This window comes from Amblyomma mixtum, chromosome 2 (genome assembly GCF_055824585.1).
Source record: "Amblyomma mixtum isolate Tamu chromosome 2, ASM5582458v1, whole genome shotgun sequence".
Lineage (NCBI taxonomy): Eukaryota > Metazoa > Arthropoda > Arachnida > Ixodida > Ixodidae > Amblyomma > Amblyomma mixtum.
Genome location: NC_143013.1, coordinates 19,857,743 through 19,879,029, shown reverse-complemented (window position 1 = coordinate 19,879,029; position 21,287 = coordinate 19,857,743). Strand labels below are relative to the sequence as shown.

At 47.0% G+C, this 21,287-nt stretch overlaps 1 protein-coding gene across 1 annotated transcript in view; it reads left to right on the top strand.

Annotated features, from left to right (window-relative positions):
- Positions 1-296: 296 nt before the first annotated feature.
- The window catches only part of LOC149358591 (monocarboxylate transporter 11-like), a 54,005-nt gene continuing 33,014 nt past the window's right edge, over positions 297-21,287 (top strand). Inside the window, exon 1 of the mRNA XM_089570711.1 lies at positions 297-3,084. Coding sequence (XP_089426837.1) covers positions 2,616-3,084 — 469 coding nt within the window. The 5' untranslated portion in view covers positions 297-2,615. The remainder of the gene's footprint in view (positions 3,085-21,287) is intronic.

Sequence of the window (21,287 nt, the reverse complement as noted above, 5' to 3'; positions counted from 1 at the left end):
CTGCGAGCGCTAAACGAATGCCTCCATAAACGACCTTCACTTCTCACGCGCACGCTAGCCAGCCACACAGGTTTGACGGCTCCCGCTCGTCGTTTCTACAGCGGAACCGCAAAACGCCGTACCCCACTACTACAGTGCTACACAGCCTCCCCAACGCAGCACCCATCTAGTGTTTGGGAGCGTCAGGGAGACCACGTGCAAAAACGGAGAGCGGCGCATCAGCGGCAGCCGGAGAAACGAGCGCTTCTGCGCGCTTGCGCAGGCAACGGCGGCGGCTCCGAGGAGCAGCGCGGCCGGCTCCTCCCGCTCAGATGTGCAGTCACTCGCGCGCGCGGCCAGCGGCGAGAGCGGAGCGGTCTCGAGTCGGCAGCGCGACGGACCCTCCTCGATGGCGACCACCCGACCACTGCCTCCGCCGATGGGAGGAGGTACACCTCCTCGTTTGCGTCCCGTTCCGCGACGCCCCGTCGCTGCGTCTGTGTCGTAGGGTGTCTGCCTCCGCCAATTGCCGAACGAGACAGGTTGCGCGAGTTCCTTTTTGTGTATTAGGAAGTTTCTGAAGATACCGCGGCGATTCGTCCTCAGTGCGTGTCTGTTTGTGTGCAGTGTGAGAAACATCCGGAAACTACGGGCAGTGAAAACTGTATTCCCATTCGATGTGTGTGTTTGTGCTGTGAAACTTGCTTGTGGCCTTCGGTACCCCTGACTGCACTTGACGCCTCCAACGATTTGCTCATTATTCTGGAGGCTCCCGAGGGTCTTGCGAGATCACTGAGCTTTCTTTCTTTCTTTTTTTTTGTTCTCCGCAAGCACTCAGAATACGTTCACATCAGTACATGACTTGGTAGGACGAAGGCGAATGGTGAGTGTGATTGTAAGCGTGGTAGTGCCAGAGACCAAGGCGACTTTATAAGTGAGTGCATCGTTACTATTCATGCCGACTTAGTATTGCACGCATCTGTAACCGGAATGAACTATCCCGATCTGGCTTCACTGCGAAGCAAGGACGACAGATTTGGATCACTTGAGTGGGAGACCACCTTCATCGAAGGAATGACAGAAAGTTCATGAAGCTTGAAGCGCGTGTTCATGACGAAGCCTCGTCACGTTGCATGAGTGATTGACGATCACCTGAACGCCGCCAGCACTTCTGGCTGATTACAACCGTGCTTTTGCAGACAGCAAGCTTGTCAAGCTTTCACCACTAAGAGCGCACATTTGAATTTGTCAGAACAACACGGTAAATCTCGTTAAACGACAGGACCACAAAATTAAAGCGGCAGTCGTTCTTTTACTCTGCAGTCAGCGGGCTTAGGGTTGATGACGGTTTTTCTCAGAAATTTTCGGGATTGATAGTTTATTGCCAACTTGCAATACGTGAAAAAAGGATACGATGATTTGTCTCTGTTATTTCGTTAAACTGCTTCCATTTTCGTACGTCGAGCGAATTTTAATGTCACATCGCAGTTCACCTTACCATGTTAGAATGGTTACTGCAGTTGAGTAGATCGCCTTATCAGTGGGAGAGATACACAAAGGACAGTGATGAGCGCCTAACATTGAAAGTCACATGTGAGAGCAACTTCAGCTAACGCGTACACTGCCATATACACTTGTGCTTTAGGACGCAATATTTTCTGTGCCCCAGATTTTCTGTCACCCGAACAGATAGAAAGTGATTGATTTCCTGCCCTGAAACCTCCGATGAGCGTGTTGTCTACCACAGGCATGATAAATGGTGTCTGCTTACTTTGAAAAGCGGTCACAGGTGCGGCGCCTATCCGGGTGAAGTATTGCTCTATATATTCAATGAGTTGCTTCCCGTCTATTAGCCTTAAAATTCAGAGTGACTAGATCACTCCGAGGAGCTCGTAAGACTTGTTTTTGCATGTTAGGAGAGTGTCCTTCACAACTGACCTCGAAACTATCGTTAATCAGCATTATAAATTAGCACACGATTTTTGCAAAATCTAATTCTAATTGATACACGTAAAAGCTACGGCGATGCATGTAATGATAGGCATTGGATTGAAATTTAGAAATATTGGGCACTAATTTTTGCGCTTAATAGCAAGAAAATTGCGATGTACATATTTTGAAAAATAATTGATTTTAATTTTAGAGGTGTCACAGCCAACAGAAATCTATGTGAACGTAAATACCGAATATAAACCGCAAACGCATGACGTCAGGTCTGCAAAAACTTGAACGTACGATGTGGCAAGTGTGAAATAATAATCTGACGTATGAGTTGAGCCGGCGTTTGTAAGTAAAATGTCAGGATATGCGAAGCGAGTGGGCAGTAACCAATATACGTCTTACCGGAACACTTATGCTGATATTTTTATAGGAGTCTAATACGAGTATTTGAAAACTCACAAGGGAACACGCTGACCCCTAGCGAATCCCGAACGCATATGTCACTTCTGTGCCCGCCTGATTGATTGAACACTCACTGCTACCGTTCAACTGCTACGTCTTGTCGAACTTGGGTGGCAACAAGAGCGACATTTCACTTCACATCGTGCATGAGACTTTTCCACTGAGCTCGAGGGGCCTCAGCTCAGCAACTGATCGAGCCCAGACACAGCACAGAACCACATGCCATTAGTGTAATGGGAACAAAGACAGTGGGAAGCATGGCTTCCGCATCGACCGCTTCAAAGGCAGTCTCTTCACTGCCGGGTTCCAGGAGAGTGGCGTCGCCAACGAGGTTAGAGCTTTGCGATGAAATTGAAGAGGACGTCGAACACGACGCTGAGGACAGGGCTGACGGTAAAAGCGGTGAGGCGCCTGGCGGTCATCACCAACAGCGTCGCCCTCAGCACGGACGATCAGACAGCGGCGGCCGTCCGGAGAGGCCTGCGTCCCGGTCCGAGACCGCGACGCCTCGGCTGACGAGTGCCGAGCAGCGCATAGCGGCCACCATCAGGCAGCACTACTACCCGGAAGGTGGCTGGGGCTGGGTGGTGTGCGCCTGCGTGTGCCTCGTCAACGCGCTCAGCTGGGGGCTGCAGCTCAACTACGGCGTCCTCCACGCCGCCGCCGTGCAGCAGTTCGGAGAAGAGCACGCCGACGACGTCCGTGAGTATACTTGCTGCATCTCACCTTCCCATTCCGTCCTTCACATCTTTGCGCACGCACTTGGTCACTTTCTTCTGTGCCTATTACCTTTGATTTCTGTACAGCTTCCGCTTATAAAATTTATAGGATTATCTGGATCTGAACTAGTTGGTTCACACTGCAATTTAAACTGCAGCCAACGAAGGACAGCACAGAGCAAGGAGACACGACATGTGTCGCCTCGTGTCGTGTCTCCTTGCTCTGTGCTGTCACTTATTGGCTGCTGTTTAAATAGATATAGAATTTAATTCTTATGTATATATTTGTTTACTAATATATTTCAGCATACAGGAAGCCTGAATTTCTGTTTCTCGTACGAGGATGAGGGCGAAACAAATGTACAAACAACGCACAACTCAGGCCTCTTAAATCTTAACCCTTAAGCACTGGCAGTTTAAAGGGCCAAGAAAAACACGATAATAACTAACAACACTGACATCCCGTAATCGGCCCAACAAATGATTTTCAAGTGCCCGAATAAAACTGGAGGACTGCGAGATGGCTTACGCGGAAGAGAGTTTCAGTCCAGAACTGTATCCTGAAATAGGCGGATTCAAAGAAACTTTTCTCGTGAAAGAGCAGCGTGTTGCCGGCCGGCGTGCTTCTCTTCAGCTGTAACGATTAGTTGGTTGATTAGTTGACTGCCGTGATTGGGATCGGCGTACACCTGCGCACCGCTCCAATCACGCAGCATCGTGACGTAAACAAAATTCAGTGAGTATGACCCTATTCTGAAGAAAGACGTCGCGGGAAACATAATCGTCTTTCGATGAAAGGTCCCGGACATAACTTAGGCAGAAACATTCTTTAGCATTGAGCCTTCAACGAAAAACAACACAAAACAAAAACGTGAGTGGTTATCTTAATTTTTCGTACACTTCTCAGGACAAGTGGAGGTAGCTGTAACGCTAGAAAGAGATAATAATTGCCGTCAGTTCACGCTTCACGATACTGATTAGGCACTAGTTACCGCAAGAAGCCGCCGATGTGAAGCTATGAAGGCATGCATGTCCGGATGGGCCTGATCGCTGAAACAATAAATTACGGGTTCGACTCTCGGTTAATGAGCCCCAAATAAACATGTCTGACATCTGTAACGAGCACTCTCGAGTGTTATCCCAGTGTTTCGGATTTCTTTGCAATGTCGAGCATTGGTTAGCTAACCGTTTAAGCTATCTGTTTGCCGTCGAAACAAAAAAGCAGCAGTTCGTGGGCCCAGCCGATGAAATGGTCGTGTGATGACCGAATTACAGCGTCCCCCTCCGTGTAAGTGAGGTTTGCAAACGCAAGAGGTATGGGTATAATTGCGCCACGAACTGAATTTCTGCGAGTGTGTGGTGTTCTGGGAGTCAGATAACGAATAGAAATTAGTTACGCCTGTCTTGGACGACATCCACTACCACGCAGTTGTGTGGCTCTTGCGAGAGCCCTGTAATGACCCCGAGATGTGCATTTAAGGGCTGCGCGCCTAATTCGAACATAAATCGTGCGTTGTCGGATAGCGCGGTAATACCAAAGCCCGCCGCAAACAGGATGCATGCATATCCGCGAAAATCTGTACGGTGGCTGTGGTTTCGTTAGTTGTCCACTTTCCTGCTTTTAAATTTGTTTTCCATGAATGTTTCGATAATTTCGCCTCACCTTAAACTGCAGTTCGTGACTTGAGCAAACATTAGGGAAACTTAAGCTCCCACTTAAGATTGTGACGCGATAGCTGGCTGTAGTCATTACACACCTTACACACCTGTTAATTAGCGTACATTCATAAGATACCACTTTACATGAAAAACCACACGACATAAATGTAAAACCCGCGCTTGTTCACAAGCCGTACAAGCCTGCCTTTCGTTCCTTAGACGGCAGCGTGTCTACCTCGCAATACAAGGGTCGTGGGTTCGCATCGCGCTTAAAAGTATGGGTATACATGCGGGGACCTTTAATTCGCATTAAATGTCATGTTTCAATCACTTTCATTCCATGCGTGACGTCACGTTAACGTGAGCGTTGTGGGGTCCTGTGCCAGCTGCGACCACCTTATCCCCGCAAACTTTCTAATCTCATCCACCCACCTAACTTTGTGCCGGCCGGTGCTACGCTTACCTTCTCAGGTGATTCAAATATGCTTAATAAACGCCTAAAAAGTTCGAAGCACCACTGGAATTTTATGAGCGTTTTCTACCGCACTCATCCGTTAAATTCTGAGCCCCACTGGCATTATATATGAAAGGAGTGCCATGAATAAGCTATAGCAAAGCCGTACGCGGCCATCGACCTGATTCCAAACAGCCAACTCTAAGCACACAGAATTAATTCTCAGGCTTTCCAATCCACCGACTGCGAAACATTGTTGCACGTTAAAGAACATGTTCTACCGCGACAAGAGTGACGTGGATGTTTGGAGGAAGCAAATGGTGTTTGCCTCCGTTTCCGAATCCTCCCCTGTGCTCATCTTTACTCAGCGAGCCGTCGACTTTCACGGTTCACCGTGGAGTGTATACACACACAGAGCACCACGCGTTGGCGCGTCATTCCTCCAGCGAAGGGCACCTAACACTCGGCGGCTTCCTTTCATCTCACATCGATCCGCACCGGGTTCGAACTGGCTCGCGGGGCGGCACTTTGGGCTACAGCAATGGGCTAGTGTGGCCTCCGCGTGAGTGATGACCTCCACCCATTCTGTCTCATTGGCCATTAGCTAAGGACCATTCCTTAAAGCTTCGCCCCCGCGTCTTTCCGTCATTCTTCCCGTTCTCGCCGCCACCGCGACGTCCAGCCTTGTTTCCCGTCGACTCCATTACCTACTTTCGTCGAATCTTCTCTTTCTGCCTCCTTCTCCATCTCCACCTCATTCATTCTTCTTTCGGCAATCTTGCCTGTGCTCGCATTTCCCCTCATCTACCCTAGGCGCAGCGTCCTTTTTCCTTAGACTTGCGTCTGTATACCTGTCTAGCTCTTTACTCTCTCGCGCAGACCGCACATTAGTCACGGGGCCCAGCGGAGTAGGAAATGAGTGCTCGGACACAATGAGGCAGGGAGCCGCCGAGCTGCGCGGAGGGAAGCCCTGCTGGGCCGAACATCCATTGCTATTCGTGAGTGAAAAGACGCCCTCATTCGTCGTCGGCGTCGCATGCACTGTATGTATACACACCCTAGCAGCGTCGTCAGTTTGGGCGCACGGGAAAAAGAAAGCCATTCCGGTGACCTCTTGCAAAGCCATTTTTATTTTGTATGCGGTGAGACTGAGGGAATCCATTGCTTCATTCATTTCCAGCGTTCTGCGGTCTGCCCATTAACAACTTGCGTCTGCGCTACCGTGTGTGTGGCGTCGTTTCTCGGCAAATACGTCTTCCCGAGTACATCAATGACAGCCGTAGTGTTGTGGCTTCTATCAGCTGCTTTTAGTGTGAGTGATGTGTTCGTATTTGCACACTGCCCGAAATGCAGTCGCGAAAACTGACGCTTGCCCAGGCTTTTTTTTTTCTTTTTAACCCAGGCTGCTCATCCAAATGCGCCACTCGTCGTCAATTATTTGCAGCGTAAAAAAAAAGAGTGTTTCTTTCTTGATAAATTCCTCACACATTCCGCGGAAGCTTTAGTCGTTATTTTTCCCAACCATTTCCCAACGCGGAAAGACCGTCATCAGACCGCGCAGCAACGAGATTAATTTTTAATGCTGCTTTGTCGAGGACGATACGCTCGCTCCAAAGCAATGGGCCCAACAGAGGGAAACGAAGAGGATTGTCCATTGTTGTTAATATCCAAACACTGCTTTGTCCAGGAGTAATGACTAAGCAAGAATTTTCAGAATTGTGCTCCTCTCGTAAAGGCCACAAACGCCCGCTTGCTCTTCAGTGAATGAACGTTGCGCTTCCCATTTTGACTCGCTGCGTTTCGATCTGTATTTTCTTTACTTTTGAACCCTCTAAGGCCTGCGGTTAGTGTTGCTTTAAGATTCACTTTCGCACTGCCCTCCGCTTCTAACAATGCGAGGCAATGTTCGTGAAACTTGAGAAAAAGTGGTTATGCTTTACAAAATATTAAGTATGCGTTCGGAGACCTTGGGTGCGAAGGAGACGCCATTTTCATGGGCTGTTGACACGGAAGTGCTTAGGGCGATGAGGTGGCTTTATAGCCGCCCACATTGTCGCGGCTTTTTCCTTCGGCAAGGGCTAGAAAGGGTTGCTCCTCGAAACTGCTCCTGCCCTCACTGCGTAGGAGAGCTCTTCGGGGGCGTTTTATTGGCCATCGCCCGGAGGACCTAAGTATCTTCCTGTAACGAGACCGTACAGCGGCAGCGATGCGGCGTTCCGCAATAGTCGGCTCACGTTTGTTACAAGGTAAACAGCGAACGAGTGACGCAAAACTGCGGCTGGATGGACACAGAGAAAGAGTTGAAGGTTATCAGAGCAGTTACACTATCTTTAGAAGCGTACTGCAGAAAAAATGAACATGATGTACAGTTTTTGAAGGCTCCACAGCTGTACACGATGTTTCATCTAAGGCTTTGGACAATTTAAAAAAATAGGCTTTTTGAGTTAGAAGTGCGCTTTTTTCGGCACAGCATTTTCAGCGGTGCAGTACATCAAAGTACAGCCAAGGTGTGCTAACTAGCAGGCTGGTTAACTAATATTGAGTAAATTTTTAACTATTTCTGTTAGGCTCCTTAGTTATTGAGGGGAGTGTAGCTCACTGTAATTAATATCATATCAGCTTTTAGAATATAGAAAATGCAGTTGCCTACGGAGCTGTGGCCCCACAAATTCTGGCTACATCGCGCCAAAATACATGCGATTTCGGAAACCTTGCAGGCAAAGCGACCTTTCCAGTGCACGTAATTCGTCGAAATAGCCCGAATTTGTTGGGTCACAGCTCTGAGGGTAAGCATGCATTCGAAATTCTAAAAACTGATATGGATATCACTTACGGTGGGCTACACGCCTTTCAATAATTAAGAGCCTTGCAGTAATAGTTAAAAAGTTATCTATTCAATATCAGTTAACCAGAGTGCTAGTTAGCACATCTTAGCTGTATTCTGATGTTCTACACCATTGACAATGTTATGCCCAAAAAAGCGCTCGTCTAACTCAAAAAGCCTATTTTGAAAATTGTGTAAAGTCTTAGGTGAAACACTCTGTATAGTAACGACACTCGTTAAAGGCGAGGTACTCAACTTTAATGGGAAAGTAAAAAAGGAAAATATGGGCTTGATGGCCTTGCGATCTGGCTCCGTTTCCCGTATACATATATGAAGTCTGAGCTTCGTAACGAAAAGTAAAAACAGACTTCTGTTCGCATAAACACTGTCTAGGAAAACGTGCGCCTCAAATGAAAAGGCCGAACAGCAGCCCACTTAAAGGATAATAGAGTGATGAATTTTTACGTGTGAAAGCACCCGTGTGAGCTATGCGGTGCGCAGTATGAGAGTGCTCTGGAATGATTTCAACCGCCTGTGGTTTTTTAAGTGCATTGACATGGCACAACACACGTACGTCTTTAGTGTTTCGCAAGGGTGGCTGCCGCAGCCGGGATATGTTCCCATGTCCTTGTGTATGTACAGGGCCACCATGGCGGACAAGAGAATGAAAGTCCTTTTGTGTTATTCTAGCCATTTTCTTCAATTTGTGCTGTCTGTAAGTCCCTAACTAAATTCCTGCAAGCGAATCTGCGCACTGCCATTTTTGATGGCAGTTGAGATGTTACTGGAAGTATTTACGAGTCTCCATTTCTCCCTGAGATTGCGACAGTCCCTAGACACGCATGAGTAACAGAGTCGATTTAACGTCACTAGCATACATATTACTGGTATCACTTTAAACGCTCGGCGAAAAATTCGAAGGGTCGATCGCCATCATGCCAATAGCAGACTTGCAGTCTCGATAAGCGGCAGGCACAACTTAAGTGCTGTTCCAAGAATTTGAGGCCGGTTTCCCTGCCTTGCTCTTAAAACTTCGACCTGAAACAAGTAAAAAAAAAAGTGTACAGCGAGGCGCGGTCTTATCGGAGAAATTATCTAACGTTTGCTAACGCTTTTGTTCGCGAAACGTTCTTCCTACACAGCATTAAAGGCAATATGTTTGTGCTTGTTATGTTCGTAACACAGACGCAGTCGAAAGTGAAACCCATAAAATGTCGTCACTCTGGCGGTGATATCCATCACCGAGAACTGGAGCATTATCGCTGCCGCCTTTTTCATGCTGCGTCCAAACTTATTTACCTTTTTTTTAGTCATTGCTATAGATTCGCCAGCCGGGCTCATCCTGAAGTCTAACTGGAAGCCAAACCTCTTCGTGCTCCAGATTCTCGGGAGCGATTCTCGATACCGCTGTAGATAAACACCAATAAACTCATCGTGTTGCGTCGAACAAAGCGAAGAGCCGTCAGTCGTCTCCGTTGATCTCTGTACTCGCTCCATTTCCTTCGCTCGCGTCTCGTCTCCGTGCTGCGTCGCGTCGCACAGAGCCGGGTGGCTTTGACACTAATCACTTTAAAATGTTAAGGGCGTCAAGGACCGTCAAGGACAAAGGCGTCTTCGATTCACCGTCTTGCGTGTCAAGGATTCGAGGCGAGTTGGCTTCGGAGAGGAAACAAAAATACTAATTCTCGAGGCCAGTTTGGCGGGATTAAATTTCCATGTTTCACAGTTCTTAGGCAGCATTCGTGCAGTGCTCGGGATTTACGGCACAGGGAAAACGTGTAAGGTCAAGATTGACGAAACAAGAAGCATAACAATATGCATATGAAAAGGAAATACGTGTTAAGCACCGAAAGTGCTGTATTCACTACTACGCTATACTTCTCCTTTCTTGTCTCGTCATTTTTTGCGCAGTTCTTGTTCTTATAATTAAGCTTATAATCACGGGTATGATTCGCGACTAGAATACATCACATAGGTGAAACTCACGGCGAATGCGTCCACTGGAAATATGCAGATGCAACTAAGAAACACGCACTGTTGCACGCATGTACGTACTGACAAAAAAGACCTAATTTTACAAAGTCAGTCTGAAGAAATAAACGTATGCGAAGCTATATTTAATTCATTACTGGTATCAAGCGCGAACATACGAGGTCTGAAGAAAGATGAAGACAAACGAGTGCTTAATCAGTCCCCGTCTTTTCGCGCTTCAGTATTGTAATGAACGCACTCCAGCTCGGTCATTTTCCTGTTATTTAGTTTAGTACTTCACATCGTACGCACACGAATATATTTTATTTTTTGCAAGTTAAGATGATATAAAGATCACCCAAGCACCTGCCCGAGTTCCTCCTTATGTTATGGGCTTCAAGCCCTCTATTGTAAACTGATTTTCACGATTGGGAAGAGTTTCAGCATTGTTAGAAACAGAAAAACTCCCGGACTCCCAGCAATTTCGGGCGATGTGCTCGTGTTCATGCGAACGCGTGCGGCAGCGGCAAGACATTCCCCACGAAACGAATGTAATATTACACATTCTTCTTTCGTAGCGTTAAGCATTCTTAGAAAATAAAAAAAAAAAACAATTCGGAGAGTATGTAAGCATCAGGCGCTTAATATTCCCGTCGTCACTGGCGTCATTGCACGGGAATACTCACTCCCGCTGTTTCGCAACATTGGAACAGTGCGGTTATGTGCTCGTTTCTAGTAACATGCGATTTATTATGCGTTTCTAGTAACATGCGACTATTTTCCAGCAAGGGAGGAGAAAGAAGCCTGCCACGTAAAAAAAGCTTCGGCAACTACAAGCCAGCCATCTGTTACCTCAACTGGTACAGAGCTTTCTTGGTTATGGGGAGAGTTGATTCGATGCCTGTTTTTGTACAGAGATATAGTTATTTTTTGTTTACACGCTCCTTTCTTAAGTAAATTTTTGTGCCTGTATTTCTTGGTTTTATGCTTTCTCTAGACGAATTCGTTGAGTTGAGTTTCAACTGTGCAACGCACTATGGTTAGTCGTTTCTCTGCGTGCTTAATTTATTAAAATTTATTTGAGAGCGCAACGCCTTGTTTGTTAATAGCTTGCTGTTCTGTGTCTGAGGTCGTGCTATGCTTGATCGCTTCTAACTCGCCCAATTTAAGATCTTCGTGAACCGTGCCTATTTGGCATGCATTTCATTTAAATGCATAACAAATAGAGTTATAACGTCTCACTCTTTATCGGGGTTTCAATCAGTATTATCTTATCCAACGGGAACCTCTGGGCATTCAGTTTATGATGTACACTCGAATCTAAGTTGTATTGAGGGCAAAACACTCGCTGTTCTCAACAATGCAGATAGTCGAACTAACACAATGCAGTGGGGAGCGTTCAGGATAGACAGAACCAGCATTCTTGCCACTGCAATCGCGTTTCCTAAACCCTACAAAATCGCTCACGTGCTTGGCTTGTACCAGGCTCCTTATCGCTAGCAAAAAGGCAGATAGAAGTCGCTTCCGTTCACACTGATGCGGCAGCCTTCGAATATACGCATCTGTCTACAATAGATCTCAATAAGAGAGGGAGAAAGATTGAGAGAGAGAGAAAGAGACGAGATGAACTGTACCAAGTAGTGGTGTTAAGAAGACCCAGCTTCGGTTCGGTAATACTGCCGGCACACCTGCCTAGGAAGTCCGTGCGCTGTCTCGGCGATTCAGTCTTTTCCGAGTTGCACACGCCCTTTGCGACGTACGCGCCGGTCTAAAAGTTTGCCGACGGCTGGCCCCGCATCCGAACGGGGTACCTGGCCATCAATCGGGCGGCGCGGAAGACAGGGGCCGGGCCCGCACAATTAGGCGTCTCTAATCGAACGCAGGCTTTAACGACTACGGCCGACTCTGTAGCAATCCGCAGACCACGCTGATTTTAGCGGTGAGAGCGCCTCTCTCCGTAGCCCCCCACCGCGCCCTGACTCCTGAATACCTCGCGGTGAGGCACAAAGTAGCCGAAACGGCGAGCACTTTGTATTGGAACGTGTCAACAAGGAAGCCCCTCGACTGCCCACGAAAAGGGCTTGTCGTAGATTGGGCCTCTCTCACAAATGCTTCGTCTCGTTTTTTTTCTTTCTTTTTTTTTTGCAAACGTCTAGGCACTGGTAGAGATGGTGTAAAGTTACGTACGAAACCCGCCCACTCGGTGACGCGTTAAAGACATCCGTGGGGTCGTTAATGTGTAGGAATATGCAGTTGCCTTGCTCTATGTTTTATCCTTCACGTCCGCTGTTTTTTCTCTACCAGATTTATACACGACTGTAGCAAATTTATTTTTATGTGGTAAATAGCTTCGCTATATTGGAAGCAGTCGTTCGCCCCATTAAAAAAAAACTAAAGTAAACAAAAACTCGTAATGTTGCTGAAGGCCATGAAAAAAATTTGCAAGAAAAATATCACCTTCACAAAGGTCGGTAAAAATTTGAACAAATAGAGTTACTGCGAGAAGTGTCAGCAGTACTGGTTTCTTCAATATACGTTCATCGGGTCACTCAATGCACTTCCTGCTCTTTCTGTCACCTGCCGGATGGCGAATACAGATTCTGTCTGACTCCTCTGTTTCGTTGCTGAAGGACAGGCACACCTGGGAAGTCACTCGTCTGTTCTCCTAAAGGCGAGCGCCGCACATGCACTGTTAACTAAAGGGAAAAAACATTCTGAATCATGTGGCGTCATGCTTAGTGGACATGGGGACAATCGGGTATCGTCGCCTCAAAAGGAACCACTGCATTCAAACCAAACTGGGCTTGCGCATTATATGAAGAAATCTCGTTCTGTAACGAGGTGCCTTCTTTCAGACTCGCTGTAACATGAGAGTAAGTTAGTCCTGACTGTGCGTGATCCGTGTGTCCTGGAATGGGACGTAAAATTCCCCAGCTTTTTCAGGTTGCAGTGCTTTGTACCTTCATCAATGAAGGATCAATCGCGTCACACACGTGGCTTAAAGGTGCACTAAAGAGGAATCTGAACTCATTTTTTTACCGCGGGAACTTGATCTACATGTTCCGAGCATTCTTAGAAACTTCAACTTATTGTCCTGTGCGGCCGATTTCCATAATTTAAATCCGATTAAACGCCCCGGCTCCCACCTTTTTTTTTTTTTAAAAAAAAAAAAAAGACGGTGGGAGGAGTCAGCTAACCTTTCAACGAGTCCCGTGGCGGCTTGCCGCTCTACCGTCGGCGGAGTGATACGTCAATAAAACGGAGAGTTGAGCTAGTTGCATACTGCTGGAAAAAATAAAACGCGCTGAGACGAGGGACAAAGAAAGAAGAAGAAAACAGGACCGGCGCTGATTATCAACTGAAAGTTCATTAGAAATAACACGCAATATATACTCCATTGACAACCAAGAGCGCATGGCAACACCAAAATCCATAGTGATACAGAATCACCTGGATTAAGATACTTTAGTTCACAATCATAAACTGTTACAGGGCAATAATTCGAAGCTTCTAAGAATTCTCGGAACGTGTAGATCGATTTCCCGCGGGAAAAAGACGAGTCCAGATTCCTCTTCAGTGCACCTTTAACTCTACTGCGACAAAATCTTTAACGGCAATGTATATACTTCTTGACATTTAGCGCCTAAAGTGGGAGTATATAGCTAACGTGACACCTTTCCCGCATTGCATACAGCAGAACCTACACAGGATAAAGCCCTGGTCAGTTCAAGATCGAATCAACCGCAGTCTGCAAAGGTCTGTAAGGTCGTGTAAAATAATGTTTTTGTTGTTTTGCAACTATCGTCGTTTTTTTTTTTCAAGTTGTTTCAACACTATAAAGTAAAACAACAAGGCAAAAGTCACGTGCTGGCTTTTTCCTTGGTTCTTGTGTTTGGGAACAGGCGCTACTTCTCGCTGTCAGGAACCAAACGAAAGCAAAAAAACAAAAAACAAAACAAAACAATAACTAGCACTTGTAATCAGATTCGTCTGCATCGTCGTTACGTTCAGTCAAGGTTTACGTCCCTGTCAGTTGCGTGCTGCCAGATCAGGGCCATGAGACTCGTAAAGTGCAAAGTGTTTATTGCTTCGAAACCCCGAAGGCCATTCATCCTACAACGTGAAGGCCTTCTTGGCGTCGCAGCGTGCATGCCTGGCGGATGTATGCGCGACAGGCTCTGCCAGATCTCCTTCTCTGCTTGTGGCATTGCACAAGCCAGCGAGATGTAATTCATTGGCCGTAAGCTGATAAGAGACAGGTGAAGCAGGCACACCCAGTTCTTTTCTGCAGCCAACACTGCAACAGCACGGCCCGAGAAAACCAAGATATGCCGATTTTGACATCCCTTTTCGTAGATGCCATCGACAAATTTATTTTAAGGAATACAAGGTTTCAGGAAGGTGGCCGCCAACATAATATCAGCATTATTTGTCTCTTTCACTCAAAAAACAAGCTCGAAACTTTTTGTCTCGTTGTCCACTTGATTTTTTTTTTGTCGCTTATCTAATGCTTAAAGTAACTCTTCTTTTCCCGTAGTGTGTACGTTTCTGTTCGACCGCTCTCACGTACTTTAGGTTAGGTTTCAAAGCGGCAGACTAACCAACAACCTTCCGTCAGGTAACTTCATAAAAGGTCTTCATACTTTGTTAGTTTCTCCAGAGATACCCAGCGATTGATTCTACAGCTAGGGTTCCGTACCGCATAGAATCCCTGTAGCGCGTCCGGGACACTTTATAAAGTGCAATACGCACGTATAATTTCCCGCTTACCTTGCCTGTGAAGCAAAAATTGAATTTCATTTCTTTCACCCGAGATGTTAACTTCATTACATTAACGGGTTAGGAACTTTTAATTACAAGTCCTCGATACTGGTCGCTTCATCTGCATTTTTTGGCGCCCGGTGATATCGTAATGATAAGGATGACCTCCGAGCTTTTCGTCACCACACTTTGTCTCTTCGTTGCCGTATCTATCTATAACCACAGTGTCATCAGCTGGAACGCTTACGCTGGAAAGCGGCAGAGTGTTTATTGCCCGCTGCTTAATGCAGATAGTTTCGCTCGTGGTCAGCAGGAGGAGACGCGTACTTGATAAAGCATACCAAACTGCCTCTGCGGACAGCTGCTAATAACGTAACCGACAACGATTAATAACGTCGCGACAGCGGCGGTTGCTACGACCCTCTGAGTACTAGCTGCGGTTTTGTATGTAGGGTGGCGTGCTTGATAATACCTTCGACACAGGCGTCGTTTTTAATGACGCCTACTTCTCTCTTCTTGTTTATACACGCAACATTTATTTTCATCGTATTTTTTTTCTCTCGGCCAAAATCGTGTCCTGCTATCCCATTCATTGTGTCTGGGGTCAGCCTCCCCATATTTTTCTGACTGGTTAATCTCTATTTCCCTTTCCTGCCATTCCTCCCTCCAGCTATCCATCCTGAGTACGCGATTTGTGATGTGTCTGCGGTTGCTGTTGTATTCGTGATATATACCTAGGGCTGTTGTGCTCGTTGTTGCTGTTGGTTTGTGCTGTTGGGTTGTGTTGTGTTGTGCTCGCTGTTGCTGCTGGTTTGCTGTTGTGTTCGTGATATATATCTTCACTATGTTTTCGTTCATTCTCCACAGTTTGGATCATTACTGTATCGATCATAAGCTGTTTTACTACTCAGTAACCGCTGTACTGTACTGAATGACACGTTACTTGACGAGCGCAAGGCGATGGTGTAGGCTGCCGAACTGCCGACTCCAAGGTTTCAGCAAACCTGCGGTTCAGTTTTCCTAGAGCATTAAACGCGGCAGTTATAAAGGATAGAAACATACGAAAATTGGTTTCTGCAGTTTGCCAAAGTCAAAAGTCAAAGACAAAGCCAAATTTATTTTCAACATCAAACGTCCGCTAGACAGGTGTGATGTTGAGGGGGGGCAAGCAAAAAGCCTGAAAAAGGCTTGACAGGGCCTGCTCCTCTCGATGCCTTACATAGCGGCCATTTGGCATCAGCCTGTGTTGATGATATAAAAAAAAAATGAGGCGACCGTAAAAGGTGCTGCTTATTTCAGAGCTTTTTGTTCGCTCAACTGAGCCGCCTTGCGATGTTACTGATGAAATGAGACGGTGAAGCGCACAGCCGCCGCTGATGTTCGCAGCATCTTTCACTGTCTCTAGCTGATGGAACGCTCAAAGCTCAATGGATTAGTGTTGAATTGATGCTCCGGTTAGCTCCATCTTCTTCCGACTGTCTGGAGGGTGGAAACAGTTTAGTGAGGCCCTCACGTCACCTTTTTTGAAGTCGGAAGTGAGGGCGCTTTTATGCAAGTCGGCCACCAACCAGAAAGCCGAGAGCGACTAGCGTCATCGTTGCTACAGCAACCCTCAAGCGTGTGCTGAGCATTTCGGCGCTACAACAGCTGCGGAAAATTTATCCCACCTCGGTCAACCGAGTGACCGAGCTTGCTGCAGGCCTCGTCGCTATGGCTACGCTGTTGTGGTGCCAGAGAATCCCAGAGCTCTTTTGCGAAAAAAGCTAACGACTTCCAGCATGCTTTCCGCGAAAGCTGGGGCCCCTTTTGTTTACCTCCATCCATGTCCGCAGAGCTGTCGAAGTAACAGATTCTTGGCTGGTTATCGGCATTCAGACTTTTCGATATTCGTGCCATGTTCATCTAAGACTGAAAGGGGTACGTACTTGCGCGAAAGACGGGACGAAAACAAGGAAACACAGACGACATGTACAATGCGCAACTTCCAACTAGTTTATTTCATAGAGAGCTACACATTTATACTGTAGAGGTCAAACACAGCGATAAAAACCGTGGCGTGCGCATTTCACGTCAGCATACCGCCACCACAGGTGCTGCCTGATTACATCAAAAGTTCCAACAACCACCGGCACTGATATATCAAGAAGGAAAGAATAATCATGAGGTGAAAAATGAGGAAAGGTGACATTAAAAATATTGTATTTAGATGCTGTCATAACCACAAAGATGATTTCCTGGGAAAATGTTGAAGAAGCTATAAAAGATGCCCGTGCTTCCTGTAGAACGCTTTGTACCTTACAAAAGGTGCGGAAAGAAAGGATTGCGAAGTACAAAAGATAAGAGAAGGGAGGTTAAAATAAATGAAGCAATTGCACATTTACGACTTTGCGAGAAAAGCACAGCCAGTATGAATTTTTGTTCTTCGGCAAACGCGTTATTTTTCGCCCGAAACAGTAGCGAGATGCTCTTCTTAAATTCAACTAACCGCACACCACTTCGAGAGCATACGCATATACGGAGCATCTGGGAACATATTGACGCTTTCTTATTCGCGATAAATCTTCGACCAAAGCCTTCGAGTAAAAGTCACGCTATAGCTGAGAGCCGCAAATAGGACGTACGGCAAGGAAGACTCAATATCGGGGAATTATTTGTTGACTCAACTATACTCGAGAGTAGAGACGGCGGTCGAAAGACTCGAAGAAATAACACATCGAAAGCAAATAAACACCATTGGTGTCGAGCTCCGTCGGGCTCGGCGCTAAAGAGTTATGAGCTCGACCCAACAGAGCCGAGCACCCGACGGCGTCTGAATTCGTTGCATCTTGAACTGGAGGCGGGCTTGCCGTAAACACTGTTTATAGCGTAAACAAGGCACGATGAGGCCACCGCCGACACAACGGCTGAGCCGAGGCAAGCACTTTGCTTCTACGCTGTACTGACCACCTCCCTTGTTGCTCGGGACGGAGGGTATGTTTCCTTTCTTCTTTTTTCTTTGATGCCGTTGGGAGCACTGCACCCATTCATTTGCGGCTCTCAGGCCGTGCAAAGTTTTCAATGAACCCCGTCTACGCTTCACTGGAGGCTGACAGTGTTATGGTGCCTTTATCTCCGGCGAGTCAGTTGATTAGTAAAAACAACAAAAAAGCTTTCTTTGCCTCCCACGTGAAGTAAGTATAAACAGTCACTTGAAAATACAATTTGGTTGACTTTTTCGTGTATGATGGATGAACGTTTATGAACACAGCACTGGGCTTTGCGGCAGTTAAGCTGTATGTTACGTTACGTTATACGTTAAGCTGTACGTTAGAGCACCGTAGCCTTAGTTTACTGAAGAGCTCTAATAAATACAACTGCAGCAACATCTAAGATAAAGGCTTATGAAACATTACAAGACACGCATATTTACAAAATCTGAGCTAGTGGCATAAGGGATGATAGCTATTTACCATCGAGAAGAACTGTCCTGACACAGTGGGCTCTACAGTCGGCAGAGCGTACATATTGAACTAGAGATATCTCCGTCATTTTGATACATATCGATAAGCTAAGGAAACAAGTAACGGCATCTCTCTAGGTAGCATAAACTTACCACAAGAAGTGCCCAACGAGACATTGCCACTTTTTTAAAACGCGAGGACAATAATTTAGCTGCCACTATTGAATTAGTTAGCCATATGCTTTGTACAGAAACCTAAGGCTCACCGTTCTCTGCCAATAATTAAAAGGGGTAGCTTAAAGGGACACAAAGAAAAGCTCCACCCAATTTTTGTTCTCAGCATGAAATTGTTCCTCTTGCTCTTTCAGGCTGAGCTGACGTTTTCCTGGCAGCAAAAGACGCATTTATTACCTAGAAAACTGGATTTTAAAATCTTCCCGTGAGTCGATTCTAACTCGTGACGTCCTTACCGAAAACGTCGTGTTGCCAGAGTTTTGTAGTGAATGGCGGTGTGACCCAGCCTCCGGTATCCGCGCCACAAAATCGCTGTCATCGCTCACTTCCTATATCGGCCGCTGATGGCGACACTTGTATTTTTTTATGCGAAGCATACTACTTTAGCTACCACTTCAGCCCTTCACCGTGGTTATGCGCCTCCAAATCACGTGATACATGACGTCACACCACGTGACACGATGACGTCACGACAGTGGAGAAACGGGGGCCCACCTCGCGCCGTCGCTGTGGTTGTGCGCCTCCAAATTACGCGACACGATGATGCTTCGCATTCTCCAGGCTTAACCAAGTTAAGCCTCAGCAATTTTTTGTGTGTGTTTTCTAGCTAACAAAAGCTCCGTTTTCGATGAGGGTAGATCTCTTTGTGATGTGACCGCGATACGCTATCGTTACAAGCCAACTTCAATTTGTCCTCAGTTTCCTTTTCGAAATTGCATACAGATGAACCTCGTTATAACGAAGTTGAAGGGGCCCGGCGATCGCGTCGTTATAGCCGTAGCTTCGTTATATCCCGTGTTTACCGAGCTTCCAAGGGGAATCGTCATTCCTTCGTTATATCGAATATTTCGTTATAAACCGTTTCGTTAAAACGAGGTTCGACTTACTGTTAAAACTGGGGCACAGGGCCTTGAATGTACTGCGGTCCCACACGTACATTCCGTGTACGCTACAAAGCGTAGCATAGGCATTGTTGAGATCCTGCCTGTACAGGCGCAGTAAGCAAACACCACCACGTGAGCAGTGACGTCACGGGTGGCAGCAGTACACTAATTGCAGCGACGTTGCAGCGCCGATATCACAGCCTCCAAGGAGTTGCAGTGATAGTTCAGCATCGCGAGCCCCAGGCTGGCCTGTCAGCGCACCTGTAATCAGGTCGCGTAATAATGCCGGATCGCTCTTCCGTCCCGAAGAGGCACAACAGCCAAGCGTAATGACTGCTCGCTACGTGAAAGTATCGCGTTACGTGTTGCGTGGCGGTCGAGGTTCACTGCGCCCCCTCTCGGCCGGCCTGAACCGCGCGCGCCCCAGCTGCCGTAACGAGCTTTCCTCTCCCGTGGGAGACTAATTAGATTGCAATTATTTCCCGCCCAAAGCCGCTTCCTGCGAGGAGAGCAAAGCCTTTGCAGCGAATGCACTGAGACGGCGAGACTTGTTTGTTCTGCTCACTTGTCTTTTTTTCCGCCCCTGTTACTCCTTGCATCTGCCCCTTTCTCCAAGCTTGGTGCAAGGGGTATACGTTTGTGCTGAAGGTCGGGGTTTAGTGTCCACAAGTCTGCATGCAAAGCTTGCCAGCTGCATGCGCTGTTTTTGCAGGAGGCTGCGAAAGCAATCAACTGCAAGCTGGGGCATTTTGATTTTGAAGAAGAAACTTTTCTGAAGGGTAGCTACAAGGATCTTGCAAAATTTGTGTTCGGAAGGCGAAAGTAAAACTATGCTGGATTGCCGTTCTTTGTAATTTCTTTAAATTTTTTCCATCTCATTTCTCACGTTGCGTCGCTATTAAGCGTGTGAAGTAAGTAAGCCCCCCCCCCCCCCCCCCCCCCCCTCCTCAAAAAAAAAAAGAAGAATAGAAGGGGACGGGAACGAAAGCGCAAGGTAGAAACAAGTGGAGAGCTGAAGTCAGGTACGAGACTTTTAAAGTTGTAATGCTCAATGTAATCAAATTAGAAGTCGTTTCTGTGAACTTTTCTCTAATCTTATTTTACAAGGGCGTCCGCAGAACTTTTTCCAGGGGGGTGCACCCGATGTCTGGGGATGAGGGAGGCGGTAGGTTTGTAGTTGTTTTCTGGTAGGGCATAAATAATATCCGTAATTCCAAGGGGGGGCAACCGCCCCCCCTTGCCCCCCCTTCCGGACGCCCATGCTTATTTACGAACTGATGCAGTGTCATATTCAGATCTGCAAGGAGAATTCAGCAGCGTCTTGGAACACCTTCACTGATGATACTAAAGTCTTGAACAACCTAAGCATCTGCACAACCTGAACGAGAAAGTAACTAATGAGAGATATTTAAGCTCCGGCTTCCCGTTCTTTTTTCTTACATGTTCATCCGCCAGCAATTCTACTCGTGCAGATCGAAGGCTCCTTGAACTATCGATTTTTTTATGGTATCGTTCGACCGAAACGTCACCTCCGTGGGCATAGCTTTCCTTTGCCCTCGTGCTAATCAAGGACCAGGGCTTCTAGACCGCGCACAAGGACTCCCGCGCTCGCGCTCCTTTCACTTCTATTTCAGCACATGTGAGCACAGCCGATGTCTCCGATGCGACGGATGAGGTCCACTTCAGCCAGCTGTAGGCCGTTCTGTAGAGTGTTAACACCCCTGAGCGTGACACGGGCGAAATCCGCCGACCTGGAGTCCCGAAAATAGCCCCGCACGTTGCAACCTAGCTCCCCGACCTCCGTGACCCGGTCCGCGGTGATCGCCCGGATTGCGCGGAATGCGCGTGTCACGTGCCACGCGCTCCTCATTCGCCGAATTCCGAACCTCTTTTCGCGCGACACGCGCAGTTTTCACGACGTTGCCGTGTGCGCACTGAAGGCGTACAGTACTGCAATGAC